The 21,186-nt window shown below is 26.1% G+C and overlaps 1 protein-coding gene across 4 annotated transcripts in view; it reads left to right on the forward strand.

The window, feature by feature from the left end:
• Positions 1-13,376, forward strand: part of LOC107450158 (uncharacterized) — a 31,599-nt gene extending 18,223 nt beyond the window's left edge. For all 4 annotated transcript variants that reach the window (XM_071178546.2, XM_071178550.2, XM_071178547.2 and 1 more), the window contains 7 exons: positions 84-177; positions 2,833-2,900; positions 3,019-3,164; positions 3,257-3,328; positions 4,740-4,828; positions 6,517-6,564; positions 12,552-13,376. In XM_071178546.2, the coding sequence (XP_071034647.2) occupies positions 84-177; positions 2,833-2,900; positions 3,019-3,164; positions 3,257-3,328; positions 4,740-4,828; positions 6,517-6,564; positions 12,552-13,082 (1,048 nt within the window). In that variant the 3' untranslated portion in view covers positions 13,083-13,376. The remainder of the gene's footprint in view (positions 1-83; positions 178-2,832; positions 2,901-3,018; positions 3,165-3,256; positions 3,329-4,739; positions 4,829-6,516; positions 6,565-12,551) is intronic.
• The last annotated feature ends 7,810 nt before the right edge of the window (positions 13,377-21,186 follow it).

A 21,186-nucleotide genomic window follows, 5' to 3' on the forward strand; every position in this document is an offset into this window, starting at 1 on the left:
CCAATATAAAAAAGCATTATTTTTTTGCAAAAGTTTAAATAATTTAGCTATTGTTCAAACCTGATCATTATTTTAATTTTTAGCATTGTATTCAGAGGCTTGCTAGTGCAAATTTATAGTGCTTATAAGAAAATCTATGCATGGAGACAAAAGTTGAAACAAGGAGGATGGGAATGGGTAAAGATTTTTATCTTTTAAGTCAACATTATGTCTTTTAGATGTTGTATTTGATAATTTAGAATAAATTATCGATATAATTTTTTTTGAAAGTTGAATTTTATAGCAATTATTTTGTTGGTAAATGTTGCAATTGGCAATACCACTATATAAATATGAGTTATTGCAATGTGATTTCTCTGGTTGTGTCAAATTCTTTAGAATTTGGAATATATTTAGTTTCTGAATTAAAAAAAGAATGACATATTTATGAATGCTTAATATGAAGATAATATTAATACAATAAATATGAGTTATCGCAATGCAATTTCTCTAGTTTATCCAGATTCTATGTCCCTAAATTCAACTACAAAAACTATTTAGTTTCTGAATTTAAAAATAGAGATTAGCATGATGACAAATGCTGTAAGGGTAACATCAGTACATTAAATATGAATTATTGCATCATAATTCTCTGATTGCATATCCCTAAATTTGACTGTAAAAACTACATAACTTATGAATTTAAAAATAGAGATTAAAACAATGTTAAATGCTTTAATGGTAATGTCAGTATAATGAATATGAGCCACATGTTGTGATTTCTCTGATTGTATTAAATTTTTTTGTCCTGAATTTGACTGTAAAATCTTGTTAACCTATCTGTTTAAAATTAATTAATTGCGTAATAGTGAATGTTTTAAAAGTAATATCTGTATAACAAATATAAGTTTTTTTTTTGCCTTATAATTTTTTTATTATCTCAGAACTTGACTATAGCAACTTTTTAGCTTTTAAATCTATTATTCTGATAAATGCTAACAGGGTGCATTCCAAAGAATAATTGTGTATTTAATTTCAGCTTAAATGTTTATTAAATTTGAAGCAATATGTTTGTTTTTATTACCAACTAATTTACTTAATACGATATTTTTTTTTAGCATATCTTACCAATTGCAATAATATAGTCAAGCAACAGTTGCATGTTTAGGAAACACACCATAAATTGTAATAATTATAAAGAAATTAACACTTTATTTATTTATAACACTTTTAAATTGTTTTACTTGCTGTTCAGTTTACATTTTTGTACTGGAATCTTTAAACCTTTTCCTTATTTCTAATGAGTAGCTATTAATGACATACTTTTTAGCAGCATATTTGTTTTAGTTCTTCATTAAATCAATTCCTGAATTTTAGTTTTTATTTATTCAGTTGTCAGTGATACTTTTACAATTGAGGCATAAACTTATTAAAAACAAACTTCATAAAAGGAATGCATAATTCAAAATACTGAAATTCATATATATGAGCAAATAAGAAACAGTAGGTTCATACAAAGTACATCTGCACATTTGAGTTATACTTGCTGCTTTCCTCAATCTTTTTGTAATAATGGCTAATTAGGAACCTACAACCTTTCAGGAAAGGACAATAGCCCCAGTTTAAAAATATCTTATAAGTTTTAGTTTAGTTTTAGTTTTATCTTAAAAGTTAAAAAATTTTAGTGGCATTTTAAAAATAATTATCATTATTAATTAAGTAAAAATACATTATAAATGTAGTAATTCAAGTGGGACCCAAGGCTACTTTCTTCAAATTTATTGTTACAAACAGTGTCTTTATTACTGTTTATCCTTGAATATAATGGTTATACATATTTTTATTATTATTTTTTTTTTTTGATGGGCAAGTTGTATCTATTAGGTAGTTTTGATAGATGTGTAAGAAAAGGTTCTGTCGTAAGAACACTGCTCGTTAGCCCCGTGGCAGAATAGCAGCGACACGGCGACATTGTCGCAGAACGTTGCAGAGTTCTTGCAAAAAGATTTTTCTTTGGAAAAGTAAAAATTTTCAGTTTTCTTTTCTACAAAAATTTACACATATTTGAATCATGCATTTAGATAATCACTTTTTGACACGCTCAATTTATATCGATAGTATCGTAAATCGATGTAATTTTTCGATTGTATTTTCGGCAGTTATTGATATTGATTTTTACGTTTATTTTAAATATCCCGATATATTTCAAACAATATGGAAAATTCGAATCGTGCATTTGAGTACTTTTTAAGGCTATAATTCTATCGAATTTTTTACTGTTATTGCTATTGATTTCTCCATAGTTTTTAAATCCGATATTCTTTATACAACATTATTTGTTACAACAGCCTAATCTTGAAACGAAACACACGTTTTAGGAGTCCGATTTGCGCGATTTCGGCGTCGGATCTTTTTTTCAGCTATTACAACCATGGATTTCATGATTTTTAATTGTTTTTTTTTATTGTGATGATTATTTACATAATTTAATAAATTGGAAAAGCTCACAAATAATTTGTGCGTTTTTCTCCCAACAAAATGTGACAATATTATCCATAATATTAAAATAAAAAATTATTAATTATTCAATTTAACAAAGTTATATAGTCTTTTTTGTAAACACAGCGTATTTGTTACTTTCAATTAGTAACATACATGTTTGTTATAATTAAAAGCATCTTGCAGAAAGATATTTGTGCTAAAGAGATTAGTCGCAGATAGCTCGAAAAAATTCTGCTATAGGGCTCGTTAGAAAGGATTTTTGTTCATTGATGTTAATCAATGAATAATTATATCTTTTTATTTATAAATTTAATTTATTCATAGCTTTCAATTTTCTTTTTTATTTCTTAGTCTAAACCTTTAGAACTGCCCGAAGATTTAGAATCATGGATCAATCTTGAAGATTCTGAATATGTGAAGTAAGTTTTACTACTCATTCTTTTTCAATGCGTTTCTTCAAACATGTAGAAAATAGTGTAATTCATTGTAAAACGATTTGACATATTTCATATAAAATATATTTTTAATTTATTTAAGGCCAAGACATTTGCCCAAAGAAGAACTGGATTTTCTAACTACAATATTTGACAAAAATTTACTTTCTGGTAAAGGTGATCAAAATGGCTATTCTGAACCAGTCAATGAAGATAGTATGATTCTTGAAAATGCTGATGATCATGGAGGTATTGTTATTATAAAAAATCTCTTATAAATTTAAGATTTTTATTGGATTTTCTGCCTACAATATTTGACAGAAATTTACTTTCTGGTAAAGGTGATCAAAATGGCTATTCTGAACCAGTCAATGAAGATAGTATGATTCTTGAAAATGCTGATGATCATGGAGGTATTGTTATTATAAAAAATCCCTTATAAATTTAAGATTTTTATTGCCTTAGATCAAAAAATTGTATGTACTTAATATATTCTGATAAAATGTTTTAATGTGTAGACTTCCAAAATTGCACTAGTTCCAAATTGGTATATTTTTTTTAACTATATTTATAATTTGTAAATTTTCTTTAATGAAGCAGTCTTTTTCTTGCCTCCATAAGCCTATAACCTGCTGTTATAAGTATTTTGGAAATTTTTTTAATAAACTTTGCAAAAGTATTACTTTTAGATACAAATTCAAGTTGTTTTTTTAATTAAAAATAAATAATATATCTTTTTTTGTATACAGGATGTCTAGTTTATGAGTCTTTTTTTTTCACTAAACCTTTTGTCTCATATTTTTAAAGCAGTTATAATCTTAAAACTATTTTCTAAAATGGAAACAATTAGCATAGTTTTATTAATACTTATCAATAAATAAAAAAAACAATTAACTGTGGCCATAAAATGAATTGATAGGTTATGATGACACTAAGCTTTGCAATTACCCTTTCCTGAAGTATGTATAAATCTCTTATTTGTAGGCAAATTTCTAATTTTTGGAATTATGCAAGACTCATTGAAGATATGGGGCCCTTTTATTGCAATATTCTTAAAACCTTTTTTACTGCTACCAGAAATATTTCTCAGCCACCATCTCCAAAAGTCTATTTATACAAGTCTAAATTTTCTATCTATAAAATTATTGAAAAATTTTATAATTTTTTATATTTTAGTATTCTTGAAGAAAACTGAAAAAAAAAGGGCCTGTAAGGAATAAGTATATATAATTTTACGTGGCAAAATACTAAAGTTCAGCAAAATTGGTCGAATAATTCCTGAGAAATTTAATTTTAAAAATACAATTTTTTTAAACAAAAAAATGTGATCATTAATTGATTGAGTAACTATTTCATAAAGAATTAAAAACAAAATTGTGTATCAATTGCCTTAAAAGACCAAATTTAACTAATCTTTTCAAAAGATAACAAAACACCCTCTATTATTTTTGATATGTACTAAGACATAATGCTGATTAAATCATTTAAAATAAGAATATGCCAAAGATAGTATCAAACAAGTATCACTGAAATCGGAATAATTTGTATATTAATTGCATGATGATAAATTTAAATATGAAATATCAGCTTTAGCATAATTTAAGAATAACAACAAATAATATGAAATGAATCCATTAAAAAATAAATAATCAAATAATAATTCTCAATAATTTTTAGTTACATATTCGATGCCTGAATGGTATCACTGATTATTCTTTTTTTTCAGCTGGACTTCATGATATAATTTTTTATATTGTAAAAATAATAAATATACTTGTTTGATTTAAATTTATTTCAATGTATAATTATAATTTTTTATTTTAGAGCTAGTTGAAAGATCTGAAGTAGAAATTTTAGAACCTCCGCAATCGAGTATCATGGAAGATATCGAAACAGCTCAATCAACTTCATCTGTAAGTATTCAAGTTAAAATTGTGTTTGTCTGAAATAGCATCTAAGTATAGAATGAATTCTAGCGCCAAAAATTTATAAACCATTTCCACCTTAGGGAATTGTGTGAACTATATACATGAATGCCGTTTGTTGAATATTTTTCACAAGCCTGTAATATCTTTACTTTTTAGTATTTTCTTTTTTTTTTTTAAAAAAAAAGAAAAATTAAAATTTCAAACACAGATAATTAAGATAGATAGGTCAATAACTGATTTTTTTTTAATTTAAAACCCTTCCTGCTAAATTAAAAGAAAGCTGGTATGTTTAATAATCAGTTTTATAAAAATTTAAACACTTTTAAAAAACTCTGATTTTTGAACAAATTTCGTCACAATTCGATCATGAGGAAAATGTAGAAAGTAGTCAATGAATTGCTTGCATAAAATTTTTTGATTGAGATTTTGTGTTTGCAAGAAGTTTAATGTAAGTCTCACAAACTCGAGTTGTCCTAGTGATCCTTCTTTCAATTTTTATTTGTGACAGATTAGTTAAAAATACTTTTTGATCAATGTAGAGAGTGTACTATTTTTTAGGACACTATTAAGCAGATTTCAAATCCTGCACTAATTGCATTCTGTGCAATCCTTAAAGAATTCAAACTTAGATAATAAATTTTAAATCAGTGTTACTCTGCAGAGGATCACTCTGCAGAGGATCATTTAACTTGTTGGATACAAATTAAAAACATTTTATTTTCAAATTTTATTATTTATTTCAAACAAAAGGTCAGCTTAAGGGAACTACTCTTAATTCCTTATTAAAATATGTACAAGTGATAAGTTTGTGATTTTTAGGGCCATTGATTTTGCAAAAGTGACAAAAGTCAAGGCAGTTTTTTTAATGTTATTTAGGGTATTTTTACAAAATATAATTGCCTAGGTATTTGCCATTCTTTTTGCAAATAGCAAATTAAAAAGGTATGAATCTTTTGTAATCATTATATCTTATCATGATGCTTTTTCACATATTTTTTTTTCTAATGTTAAATCTGTCAAATATTTAATGTTTTGACATTTTAAAAAAAAATTTAACCGTTATATAAATTAATTTTAAAAATTAATTTATTTATTTAATTTAATTTTAAAAATTTATTTGAATTTAATCTAATTTTTATTTAAAAAATTTAAAACTTAAATTTAAAAATGTAATTTAATTTTTTTTTAAAAATTTAATTAAAAATTTTTTTTTTATTAAAATTTAATTAAAAGTTTAAAATTAAAATTTAAATAGTTCATTTCAAGGCAATTTAATTATCATTTAGTAAATATTATGTTTTTTTTTTCCAATTTTGTCCAAACAATGAATGATAAGTAAGTTAATAATGGGAAAAAAAAAATTTTGTGATTAAAAAAAATTGTTTTTTAGATGTAATTTTGATCATTTGCAATTTCCTCAGGTGGCACAATGAAAACAGTGTCTCATTGAACAGTATCTGAATTATGGTGATTGGTCGTCTGAATATAACACATTCTATATAATATAATACTAAAATTCATATAAAATAATTTGTATAATTTTATAAATGTAATATATGATTATCTGTTGCAAAGTTACAAATTCTTTATTACACTTTTATTGGTGGTTAAGATATTAATAAAATTTATAATTATTTTAATATCTCAAATTTTTAAAATTATTAAATTTACAGGATGAACAGCAAGCAAGTTCTGAGAAACAGCAAAAGTTTTCAAAAGCTGTAAGTATTTTAATTTATTAGCAGTTTCTTGTAATGTATATATCAGGGCTCGAAAAAACTCAGAAATTTTACCTGTCCCCGAGGACGGCTTGTCCAACAAATGTACCCGTCCTCCTTTGAAACTAACCCGTAGCTTCTAAATAAATAAAAATATAATTCTCTTATTTATTGCTAACATTTATATAAATTTCCCCAATGAATTAGTAGTTATTAGGATTACGTTATACAGTAAAAGAAATACTAGGTAACTAATAGTAAAACCTAGTATTTCTTTTATGAAATAATTTAAATGACAAAGGTCAAGTTATCTGGAATGTCAATTTATCCGAGGGTACTGCGTTTTCTAAATGAATCAAATATGACGTTTGCCAGTTCCACAATCAAGCCAATGATTAACAGAGGTTTCTGCACAGAAATCTGGAAGGGGTTTTCCATTTAGGTAGATGTTAATAATTGCGTTTAACGCTTCTTGTTTAAGACCAGTACGTAATGTGTTTTTTTTGTAAGTTCATTGCTGAAAAACCTCCTTCAACCGCTGCAATACTCCCAGACAGAGAAAACATTAATTCCACCATGATCAGTATGTTACTGTATTTTTAGATTAGAGGGTCATTTTAGAAGTGAGGAGCTAAACTCTTGTAAGATAACAAAAAGTGAAAATGTATCATGAACATTAACGGGAAAATGGCCGTCCGCGCGGACGTTGGATTCGAGAAATTTGTTGTCCGCGGGGAATTTTCGAACGCCGCGGGCGGGCGGTTTCTCGAGCTCTGGTATATATATACAGTGATACATGAACTCTTCTTTTCCAGACATTTTTTTAATTCTTCAATTAATATAAATGTACCTTATGTATCCTCTCCTTCTCTACAAAGTGGACACTCCTGCAACAGGACAATCATTTATGCCAAAAAATGAAATTTTCTCTCTCTTTAAACCAAACAACACTTTTTTTCCACTGAATATATATATACAGTGGTGACCACAAGTGTGGACATTTTTTGAAAGTTTCATGTTTTTCAACTTTGTGTGCTTGTAGAATATATAAATTTTCACTTAAATACAAGCGTTTGTATATCAAATTGAAGGTAATTTAATGTAGAATTTAATAATAAATACAGTATTACAATCTTTGTATTACAAAAAAAGTTATGCAACTGATAGTAAGATCTATCTTTGATTTGCATTTTTTAAAAGTGATACTTACACAATCAATACTTAGTAGGATAACCCTTATTTTTTAAGACAGCTTCACAGCGTCTGACTGTTTGGAGTTCATCTTTCGTAATCACATGGTGCCAAGAATCAATTATATCTTCAATAGGTTGTCTTTTATTGGATAGTTATTTTTTCGTACAAGAATTTTCAAACGTCGCCACAAATTTTCAATTGGATTGAGATCAGGGCTGTTTCTTGGCCATGGTAATATATCTATGCCTTTATTTTACTTTTGCTGTGTGGCATGGAGCTGAATCCTGCTGAAAAATAAATGGTGCGTTGTTGGGGAAGAGATCCCTGATGGAAGGTATCAATTTTGGTTTCAGGACAGTTTCGATGTATTTTTTGGCATTAAGGATGCCATCAATCACTTGAATTCGGTCCACACCATCTGCAGACATACATTCCCAAATCATGAAATTTGTTGGGTTATTTGTAGTTGCTTCAATGCAATCAGGATGAAGTGCTTCACCTACTCTACGTTTCACGTATTTTCTATCATCACTACCAAAGAGCGATATTTTACTCTCATCGCTCCAGATTACTTGCTTCTATTGATTTTCTGACCATTTAATGTGTTAACTTCGCCACTTAATTCATTTTTCGCGTTGCTTTTGATTTAAATAGGGTTTTTTCCTTGGAATTCTAGCTTGTAGTCCAAATCCTGATAACCTTCTTATTGTTCTTGAACTTACTGCAATACCCGCTGCATTCATTTCACATCTAATGGCATCTGATGAAACTTTTCTATCTTGAAAGCATAGCCGTTTAATTTTTCTATCGGCAGTAGCACTTATGAATTTTTTTCGGCCTGATTTGGCTTTATTTTCCACTGATTTCGTTTTTTCATAACGTAAACAGAACTTTCGTACACCAGAACAGGTAACTGAACCACCAACTTGTCTTGCAATTTCAGCATATCGAGGCCATTTTCACTCAATATGACAATTCGGCTTCTTTTTGTAGATGTCCAATTAGTTCTTCTTGTTGATGACATTGTTTAAAATTAGTTTAATTTAAAAAAAGGACTTTAAATATTTAAAAACAGCAATACTCTATTTAATTGTACTAGTATGCATCATTCCGCAAAATATTTCCACAACAATAACTCTTTTACCATCCAAATAACCTAAACTATAGTTACAGACATTTGATTGATCCTAAAAACAGTGTTTGTGATTGGCTAGTACGCTTTTATTACAAAACACGTCCTTATTGAAAACAATTTGTGTTTGTTTGTTCTACTAAAATGAGCATAACTTTTTTTGTAATACTGTATTTATTATTAAATTCTACATTAAATTACCTTCAATTTGATATATAAACGTTTGTATTTAAGTGAAAATTAAAATATTCTACATGCACACAAAGTTGAAAAACATGAAACTTTCAAAAAATGTCCACATTTTTGGCCACCATTGTATATATACACACAGTAGTTGGACAAAATAATGGAAACACTTATATACTAACACATTTTTTGATCTTTCTCAAAAAATACCTAGAGAATCATTTTACAAATTTAGAAGTGCTTATGTTATGCAATTTCTCATACTTATCAATGAACTTTAGAGGTTTGAGGGACCAACAATAAATTACAGTTGGAAAATATAGTTTTGGAACACCCTATGCCCAAAATTGTAGCAATACATTTGCAACAATTGTTTTGTTTATTATATGTGATAAGGGGCCGTTCAAAAAGTACGTACACAAAAATGGAGAAATTTTAACCCCCCCATAGTACATAACCGATAGTACGTACATTTTATTAGTCTACCCCCCTTTTTCATAAAAATTAAAATAATTATGTTTTAAATAAAATTAAGTATTTATTTAATATAATTTATTAATTTAAACAATAACACCCAACTTTATGTACGTACTTTGTATAATACCTCCCCCCTCCCCATCATACAAAACCATACAAAATAGCAAATCCCCTCCCCCCCTTCGGGATGTACGTACTTTTTGAACAGCCCCTAATTGCACAAAATTTCATAAACCTAATCTGCATATTTATGGAAATTTGGGCAGTTTTATAAAAAAAATAATTTTTTTGTCTTATGATTTTTTTGTTATAACTTTAAAAATTTTCAATAAAATGAAAAAATTTTTTTAGAGTAATTTCAAATTAAAACTTGAGAAAAGTTTTTTAAAATTTGTGCAAGATATGAATAATTAAATTGTTTTTTCTATACTGTGCATGCAAGAGACAAATTAAAATTTGTTTTTTCTTAATTTTGTAGCAAATCATATTTGACAACTAATAAAACAAAGTCAGGTTTGAATATCTTAAAAATTAAAGAAGTTTCAAGCAATTTTCTAATTTCGTGCTTTTTAAAACAAAGCTCAAAATGATAAGGTGTTTTCTACAAATTTTGTTTTGCATTATTAAACTAGATTTATTAAAAATGATTCCAGCATTGTTGGGGATCATCCCCCATAAAAGTATGTTTTCGCATTTTTTCTTTCTTTATTCAATCATATTTCGGTGTATAAATGTTTATAGTAAGGTATTATCATTTGTTATTTAATTTTGTCTAGTGTTACAAAATAATATTTGTAACAAACCCCTTGTGATTTTGAATTTCTTTTAAAAAGTACAAAGACTACTTAGAAAATTGCTTGAAACTTTTTAAATTTTTAAGATATTCGAATTGGATTTTTTTATTGTTTGTCAAATATAATTCACTACAGAATTTTGAAAAAAAAGTCTTTTTTTTCATCGTGTGCGTCATATAAAAGAATAACTTTAATTACTTATATATTGCACAGTTTTCAGCAATTTTTTTTAAAAATTTTGATGCAAAAATTTTGTTAAATTTTATGGAATATTTTAGTTACAGTAAAAAAAAGAAAAAATGTTTTTACTAAACTGTCCAAATTTCCATAAATATTTAAGCTAGGCTTACGAAATATTGTGCAATCATTGCATATAATAACCAAAAAAATTTTTACAAATTTATTGCTACATTTTTTGGCATATGGTTTTCTAAAACACTATTTTCCACTTGTTATTTATTATTGGTCCTTCAAGCCTTTAGAAAAGCTTTAAACTTCATTGATAAGTATGAAAAATCACATTATCTAAACACTTCTAAAGTTATAGAATTATTATTGAAATGTTATTTTGGTCACCCCCTTTATGTATATACATATTTCGACCATCTTAAAGCGTTTAAATTTTTTGCCTTACCAATAACTAAAAATATTAAGCTATTTCACTGTTAAAATATCAATCATTCTCCTGTTACCTTCCTTTATCTTTGTAGAGAAAAAAAAGAAATGATACTGCTCATGTGAAATATTTCAGACAGCAGAATCTTTTGATCTTTTCATCTGGACAACACAGGTTATAAGACCCCCCCCCCCCCAGTTGAAATGACACTTTAAATTTTAACAATTCCCACTAAAAATTCCATTCTATTTGACCCATGTATTTAACCGAATCTGTATTAACAATGACAATTTTACTGTGGAACGGAAGGTTTGATTGGACAGAATGCAATTAGCTCCCGAGAGGTTTCACTATTAATATACATTATTTTTAAAATTAAAAAATGTATGACCAATCTTTTTGTTTGTTCTTAATGAAGCAAATAAAAAGCCACTCATTCATGCTAAGTTATCTGAATAAACATAGAGATCAGGTAAAAGAATTCAGTTGTGGAAATCAGATTTGTAAGTTAAAAAATCATAGCCAAGGTTCTAGCTAAATGTAGATTAACTGTGTGATTATGAGAAATGAACAATTTTGTTTTGTAACACTTGTGTTGATCATTAGTATATTTTATGTGTATGCAAATTAACTTATACAATGTGTGAGTTCCACAATATGAAGCTTTTGGAGCTCAATTCTAATTCCATCAACTTTTGAAAAGTACACAATCCTTTGACTGTTGACTTTTTGAATGATTCAGTTCACAGTTTTCACACATGGCATCATTACTTCAGAAAAAATAAATCATTTATCAATATTTTAATTAATTTTATAAGTAAAATAAATTGTAATAAAATATTAAAAACATGATTCCCGATTTTAAGAAACATTCTTATTGAATCTGATTTGACCCTTCTGCTTAAAATGCACCAATCGAAGTCTCAATTTCTAAATATTTATTTCATATTATTTTATTCACGTTTACTTCATGCGTAGCGTTTTTAAAAAGTGCTTATTTTCAATTTTCGTTTTTTAAAGGTCCTTAAAGGTGCTTTTTTCATTGGGTGTTTTTAAAAAGTGCTTAATTTTCCCTTTTCCAAATTGAGATTTTTCGTTTAGCATGTTGTATTTTGCTACGAATTATGCAGAAAGACACTGTTCTATTCAATGTTTTCACAATTAATTTAACCCCAATCAGTCCGTAGCATATGAAAACGCCATTTGATTTACATGGTTCAAAAATTTTAACAATTATCGAAAACAATGCCATAAGTTTTTTTTTTTTTTGACATGACTCTTAAAAAACTTTCGAACCCTACCTAATTAAAGTGCTTAAAAATATTATTTGAGTGCTTATTTTTTGTTGAATAATTATTATTAAAATAAAGTTTGTTTTCAAAACAATTTAATGTAAAACTTTTTTTTTAAAATAACAATAAGAGAAGGATAGAATATCTTCATTCTTGTCTTAAGATTACAATTTTTTTGTCTGTTTTCGAATGGCAGTGTCAGAACATCTTGGAGTGAGCTTCAAAAGCACCATATCAGGAAACTCACCCACTGTTTTATAGCATTTTATTTATTCATATTTCTTACTGTTTGTTTTCAGCAAAAAGTACTGCTAAAGAGAATAAAAAGAGCCGAAGACATAAAGGAGCTGAAAGTTATTTGGGAAAATCTAGATTTGTCTGCACAAAACTTGTTACTTCAAGCTGTGACTCCCGTAAAAATCAGACTCATTGATAAAATGTTTTTAAAAGCAAGGCGAAAAATATCTGTGCTGAAAAAGTCAAGTGTCACTGAAAGTGAAAAAAAGAGTGACAGGGATAATATAATTAATCTAACTCGCTTAAAATTTGCTACATTTCTTGGCCTACTTCATCAGCCAAAGGAAAAGGTTATAAAGAATACTGCAATGGTGATAAAACCAGTGAAAACTGAAGAAGCTTTGATTGAGCTGTATAATACTATTTATTTTAAATTACAATCCGCTCAAAAGTATGATAAATGTGCAAAACTAAAAAAGATTTTCAAAAAGAGGAAAGCTGTTATGAAAATTTTAGAGGAAAGTGGAGAAGAAAAAGTTATAAAAAAATTAATACTGAAAACTTCAAAATTGTTTATTTCTGATTTTTTGTAATTAAAGTTTTTTGTTAATAATTTTTTAAGATATTTTTCTCTGAAACTTGTGCATAAAAGTGATTTAAACTAATTTTAGGTAAATAATTTTGTTAGATTTATAAGTTGCATTTTTTTTACATCAATATTTTGACTACAAATTTTTTTAAAATTCTGATTATTTAATTGTTACTTCAGTTATTGTATGAATTTATATTTTAATTTTAATATTAAATTCAACGAAAATTACATCAAAAAATTTTCACTTTTCTTTTAGTTCTGTAAATAAACAATAATAAAAAAAGTATTTTGCCAATGTAGCTAGTTTTGTGATTTTTTCTACTAGATGTGTATGTTCCACATTTGACACTGTTTTACACAGCTTTTATGTCTAACTTTTTGTTATAATGAATAATATTTATCATATGGTTCCTTCACTAATGATTATAACCTATTGGCTTATTTAAACATGCATATAGCAAAAAGATAGTTTGCATGTTAAACTTCAGTACTGTTGAACTATGCTTACCATGGCAAACCTTGAGCATTTTTGCAAATCCTTTTATATTTTCTGAAAGCTTATATTGTGCACAGTTTTGTATTAAAATAATTTTCCAGAAGTCATGTTCACTAATGTTGTGTAACATGCGGAATCTTGATCTTAAATAGTGTTCTCCAGTCCAACATTTTTAATTTTAAAATAAATCATTTTTGTGCAAAATTGTATGTTATGATATATGATTAAAAAAAACCTATACAACGTTATAGAATATTAAATTTATAATCTTATAACAAAATTAACAGTTAATGTAGATTAAAAAAACACATAATTTGAAGAGTCCAGTGTGTTGCATGCTATATGGCTCTGCATTTCCTCCAAATGTTTAAATTTTAGAGTTACTTTTTGATTCATTTAATTTTCAGAAAAAATTTTTTTTTCTGGAAAAATTCAGTTTTGTCTCACCATAAGATACGTTGACCCCCAAATGTTAGAATATGAAGATTTCATCTTCATAAACAATGAAAATAATTGAACAATAATATTCATACATATTTAACATAGCTAAAAATTTTTTATAATTTATCTTAAATCAAAACTTATTCTGAACAGAAGGTGTGAAATGGATTTTTTGGTGTTTTTCTCATATTTAACGGTAGTCTTTACCTTGGTGTTTGCTAATATGGGACTGAATATAGATTTAAAATATTCTAGATAACATTATTGGTTTTATAATTTGTACCTTCAAATTATCTTCATCAGTGCCGAGACATGAAATGAAGGGAAAAGAAGAAATTTTCTGGTGTAGGGGTGTTTTATCATGCAAACCATTATTACTTGTTCTCAACTTTTTGATCATGGGAAATCTTTTTAAAAATAATTAACCTAGTGTATAGACCTATTACCGGTGTCTGAGACTGGGAACCCTTAGGTTAATATTTCCATCTTTTTCTACCAGTTTTTATACTACAGCTTCATTATTTTAGTTTCTTTTTTGTATGGTCTAAAGGAGGTTGAACAAAATATTTCCTGTGTAAAAAAGTGCTGTAAACTATTGATATTACTCATTTATATGTCATTTTCCTCCTGTTCAACACTCCTATCATTAATTCAATTTCAATGAATTTGATTCATCAGGCTCTACTTAATATTAATAGACAACTAAAGTAACTAATTAAATGTCTATTGGTATACGAAGAAATTGATAATATAATGAAAGTTGCATTATATTTAAGATAAATTTTTTTTTAAAAGCTGGTAAAGAATGTTTAGTTTTAAACTTTTGATTATAATTAGAAATATTTTTAATAAAAAGACTAAGGAAGAACTGTATTTCATAAATTTTTATATTAAAATTTCATTCATGTGTTCAGAAATTTATATTTTGTTTTGTGTTAGTTCTTTGAAATACCTATTAGAGGTTGAACAAAATAATGTGAATATTGCTATGTTAATTTTAAGGTACAGTATTTCTTCATAATGCAGCAGCTTCCAAAATAAATTTGTACATCAAAACTTGCACTAGCTAAAATATTTTCTAGCTTTTGTGTCTTTATCAACGTTAAAATATATTTAAAAATTGGGTCCTTTTTTAATAATAGCCGTTGAGTAAAAATATTTATTGAATTCAAAATTAACAACTAAATAACCAAGTTTTCTAATTATGCAAATAAAGTGAGAACAATATGTATAGCATATTGTTTAAAAAAAGTTGCTCATTAGTTTTGAAAATTTTTTTTTTTTTAACCTTTGAAAGCGAAGAAATCTTGGGTAAAATTTTACTGTCATGCATAACCTTTTCATAAAATAACATAAGAAAAACTAACCACCGAAAATTTCGAAAAAAATAAATAAAAAAACATTCAGATGGTTACAACTGAAGTTTTAAATTGCTTTCATTAACTTACATTCAAATACTTCCATTTTACACAGCTTTGATTAGGATCTTTTAAATGTATGCAAAAAAATTTTATGGCATGAAAAAATACTATACAAATATTTACACAGTTATATTCATCCTGTGAACAGCCCAAAAAATGTCAAGTTAATGAAATAAGGAGGCAAGACAAATTTATAGTGAATTTCTTCTATTGCTTTCTATAATACACTGCCACTTTAAGGAGACAGGCTCTTTTCTTATTTGTACAACAAAGATGACTGTGATGATGAAGCACTTGGTCATTAGTTAGGAAAAGAAGGCGAGCCTTATCACGCAACATACATACAAATAATTAGCATAAGATGATAGGCGCTCTCTTCACTCGAATGAGGGTGATTCAACTTTCATACAACTTCTACGAGACAAAAACTTGCTTTGAACAAATGCCAATTAAGTGTACATTTAGAGTACTTTGACAGTTATATGACAGAACTACAGTCACTTATCAACTATAGGATATCAAGTTTAAATAATGAATGCCTTTCTGTACTAGCTATTTTATCCCAGAGTCAAAATTAAGTGGTTAATATAGTTGTTAAAAGATTAAGAGTAGTCCCTCTATAAAATGAGGCTTAAGTGCTTGAAAAGAGTCGAGTGTGTTCATCCTTGAGTTTCATAGAATTTAACAAACAATGACAATATAAAGAATGTTATAGTTATAATTTTTTTCCTTCAAATTAATTAGTTGCCGATTGTGGTTTTAAATAAGATATTTTGTGCAATTTAAGTGACATGAAATCTATAAATGATTTGTTAGAAACATTAAGATAAATAAAAATTAGGTATTTTCTATTACGATAATTATTTTGTTTTGTAAAATTTTCTCATCTGTTAGCTTAATCGCAATAACATTTATTGTTAAGGTTTATGCTTAAAACTATTTTGATTTATTTTAAAATTCCATTCACATTTATTGAGGTTTACAGTTCCACCATGATGTATAATGATATCCATTTAATAATGTAATATGATATGAAAGCTACAAATTGCATCTAAATATAAAAATGAATCTAGAATGAAAATTTAGGTGGCAAATGTAAATCTCTTTCTTTTATTTTGGAAATATTTACAAAAATTAATTTGCAAATAGTTTTAACTTATATGGCCTTCAGCAAGAATAAAATTTTTCGCAAAGATTATACTACAAATTGAATTATATACTACGATTTCATACTAACATAAAATGATCTCTAATTTATTAATGAAGTTTCATATATATGCAACAAATATTTTAAGTCTTTCTTCCTAAACACATTAATATTCACAAATATTATAATTAAAACATGTAAATAAATTGCGTTATATTAAAAGGAAAAGAAAATCTTATTTCAACATTGACAATTCAGTTGTTAAAGAAATTAACTAATTTGCTAACCTTTGTTATACCTGATTTATCTCGATAGTTAAAATTTCCCAAAAATAATATGAGATTTTTTTGATTTGAATATAGTCTATTATTATTTATCCCTTCTCGAAAAATATAGTGATACATTTTAGTTAACTTTTTCTAGATCTGAACACTATATATATATACACACACATAAATATGAATTCAATCCCATAAATTATATTTTATTTAGATTGATATTTTTTCTTTTATTCGAATGAGTTAAAGCTGGAATAAAATTTTTTTTGATTCAGCATCATAAATATCATTATTCATTTTACACTTAAACAACTTACAATTAATTGGCAAAGTGTGCAAAGCAAATTTCTTAACAGCAATCAAACTTTTAATATTACTAAAACTACTATTTCTCTTTTCAGATATAAAGGCAACAAACAGAGCATGATATGCATGAAATGAAGTTTGTGCAACACTTTTAACACATGGGAATGACAAGAAAAAGCACAGAGTTTTTCGATCCCTTGGGAATTGGGGAATGTGTGGTTTCTTTCAAATCTTTGCATTTCAATGCTCTTTTAAATATGAGATTTGGCAGTGGGTATATCTGTTTCAAAATCGCACATTAGTTCATCACAACAGTTCAAAAACAATGCAATATAACTATTAAAATTCAATGCACAAATTAAACCAATACAATAAGAATTTGATAGTTGGTTATGAGATGAGTTACAACCCTCTGGTTGAACATAAACAATATTTTGAAACAAAATTCAACGTAGATTAATTTGCTATAACTAAAATAGAGTGTTATCAATATATAAAAGAAAAAGAATGGCTGTTAAATCACATTTTTCTTGGTTAACTGTTAATGTACAGAAGATTATATTTAGTGCTTATTTTTTCCAAGCTTATTAATTTACTACTATATGAATAAAACAATAAGCAACTGAAAAATTAATCTAAAAATAGTTATATTGTAGTCACTATGTTTGCTGTAGTCATAACATAGCTAAAATTATAACAATAATCTAATCTTCATTTGTAGTAAATTTTAGTATTAAGAGAGAGGAGAAATTTGTTTTTGAAGTTAAGAAATATTTATAACCTCCCATTGCATTAAAATGCTTAAAAATAAAAATTGACAAGAGTATAAAATAATATAAAACCATAATAAAGACAATGTTAAGTTCCATACAGGAGCATGATCAAGTTTCATTTGAGTACATTCATTTATAGGGAATATTTGGAAGTTATTCATATTTAGAAGAGGTTTATTAAGAGGTCTTTGCAAATATTTGATCCACCAATAACAAGCTAGGAACAAAAGTTGGTTTAAAATCAAAATCAAGTACAAAGTTATCTACTTGTCATGGTCTGATTAATTTGCTCGCTTTACATTTGATTATTTTCAGAGTAAATTTTAAAGCTAAAGGATTTGATATTAATTAAATCATTAAAAAAATGCCTGCCAATGAAGCATCTTTATTTCTAATTAATTTATAAATATTTTGTAATTAGCCCGCTTTTTTAGTCAAGAAATTCAGGACTATATATTTTTGCAAATTTCCTGCATTGGCTACAACATGGATTAACTATTCAAGACATAAAATTTAGATATAAAGCAATATATAATAGATATACAGTATATAATTATAAAAGACAAATACAGCTGGCGATTTGTTATTAAATTAATAAATCATCGATATTCGTCATCCCACTATCAATAAATGTAACAGAAAAAATTTATTACATTTTAAATTAACTTTTACAATGAGAGTTAATCTAATGTGCAGATAAGAATTCGGGTTATTAATTAATAAATCATCGATATTGGTCATCCCGCTATCTATAAATGTAACAGAAAAAATTGATTACATTTTAAATTAACTTTTACAATGAGAGTTAATCTAATGTGCAGATAAGAATTCGGGTTATTAATTAATAAATCATCGATATTGGTCATCCCACTATCAATAAATGTAACAGAAAAAATTGATTACATTTTAAATTAACTTTTACAATGAGAGTTAATCTAATGTGCAGATAAGAATTCGGGTAGCGTTTGCTTAATATCACACACTTAGTAACATGATAAATCATATTTAAAAATTGACTATTTCATTAATGTTTATTTAATATTTTACAGTTGCACTATTTTCAATATGCAATTAGTATTGCAAATTTCTGTTCACAAATGCACAATTTCAGTTGCTTTTTTTTCATACAGCAAATCAAAAAAGAATTTCATTACTTAGCCAATAAATAAATTTTAAGCAGATATAAAAAATATACAATATCTATGATTTAATTGTTTATAACAGGAACAGTTTATACAATCAAAATATATATCATACTATAAAAAAATATCAAAAAACACTTTTTCACGATGGCAATTTTAATATAACAGGTTTTTATTAACAAGTAGGTTTTTGAGAGGCATTAATTTTAGCATAACAGTAAAAATAAAAAATTTGTTAAAAAAGAATTTTTTTTCTCCCTAAATTGCTCAGATTAATATAAATTTAACCAACAAAGCATTTTAAGCTAATTTTATCTGTTTTGCATACTTCACCTCTCCATTATGACTAAACAAAAAAAGCTTTTAATCACTCATGATAAACAAACAGACTGCCATTACGTGTATGTCAGACACCTGGTGGTGTAATTTGTGAATGAAGCTTTAAATATCCTAATTTAATAATTTGGCTAATATGTGTGAAAATATGACTTTCTAATAAAGTAAAAAGAAAGGCAAAATATATTTTGTGACGAATAAGAGAATTATTTGCTATAAATAATTACTTCTTATAACAAATTTGATAGCATTCACTTTCAATGGGCTAAAATTACAAAGTTAAACAATTAGAAATAACTTTTGAAAAATTACATATTGAAATTTTCAAAATTCTTAAAGTATTGAAACATCACTGGAGAAATATGAAAACTGAAACAATTAGGAAAAAAACAGTAGCTTTCAGAAAATATTTACATATTGTGTTTTAATTTTATCATGATTTATTTTCTTTCTTTACTTTACAGAGTAATTTAAATCTTTGAGTAAAGTCATTTATTTCTTCGTTTTTATACACATAATAAAAGTAATTAACCAGCTTTTTGAGCTAAGTTTGATAGATGTTTACTTTTTAATATGCAGTAAGTTTTGTGATTAAAAATGAATTTACAATTGTTAAAAAAAATCATATTAAGCTAGGCATACTTTGATTCTTTCAGAAGATTTTTTAAAAAAATATGATTCTATCTTTGATAAAACTAAATGTATGATTTAATTTAATAAATCATAAAATTAAATCATGAAATCAAATTACAATAAGCTTAAATAAAACTGCAGCAGGTTAAACAAGTTTTTAGCATTTTTGTAAGAAAAAAAAAGTGAAAATAAGATTTCACTAATTTTATTATATAACATTAGTTAAAAAAAGCCAATAAAAAAATTAATACTAAAATGAACATTTGACATTTATTCCGAAAATACTAATTCAGTCAAAATAAAGCTTTAGCAAATGTACTTAGTATTTTCAATGAAAAACACTTATTTAGAATTATAAAATTTAGCAGGTTATTATTTGACTGAAGCCAAAGTGAAAAATAATTTTATAAATATTTAACAATTTCAAAATTATTAATGAGTTTTGCTAAGACAAAAACAAAAAAGCGAATTTTTAAAAAAGAATGGGGTAAAAAATAAATAATGAACCTCAAGAAATTAAGTTTTGTTTACTTTGCATGACCAAATAACATCTAAAATGAACTTTAATAGTAAAACATATTTACAATAAAGGTGAACTATGTTGATATAATTATCTAAAAAAAACTTTCATAACTGGGACGCCTAGATTAAAGTAAATAGCTGTATTCAATTTGTTCCTTAAGAATAATGATGATGAGTAAGAAAAAGATTCATTAAAAATAATATGCACATTTGATACACAAATTTGTGAAATAATTAACTTTAATATATAGCTGCTTTTATTATAGGGTATAATACAGTACATATTAAAAATAATTTAAGTAACATACAAGTTGAGGGGATGCCAACATACATATTTTTGTCTGAAGCAGACAAAAGATTTTCCTTGTTCGATTAATTAAAGTTTAACATAGTTTTTAAGGTGTTAAATCTTATCGAGCATTAAATTCGTGTTTATATAAATGAATACAACTATCTAAATTGACAAGTATTTGAAAAACTGATAAGACACTGTCATTAATATAATTATTTCCACACTTAATTGTGTAATTATTTATTTAAATAGAATTTTACTACTTTAAACATTCTGATTGACAATCATGTTGCTTTTTAAAAAAATTTAAACATAATT

This window comes from Parasteatoda tepidariorum, chromosome 6, assembly GCF_982258835.1.
Source record: "Parasteatoda tepidariorum strain Cologne lab strain chromosome 6, Ptep-v5.0, whole genome shotgun sequence".
Classification (NCBI taxonomy): Eukaryota; Metazoa; Arthropoda; class Arachnida; order Araneae; family Theridiidae; genus Parasteatoda; species Parasteatoda tepidariorum.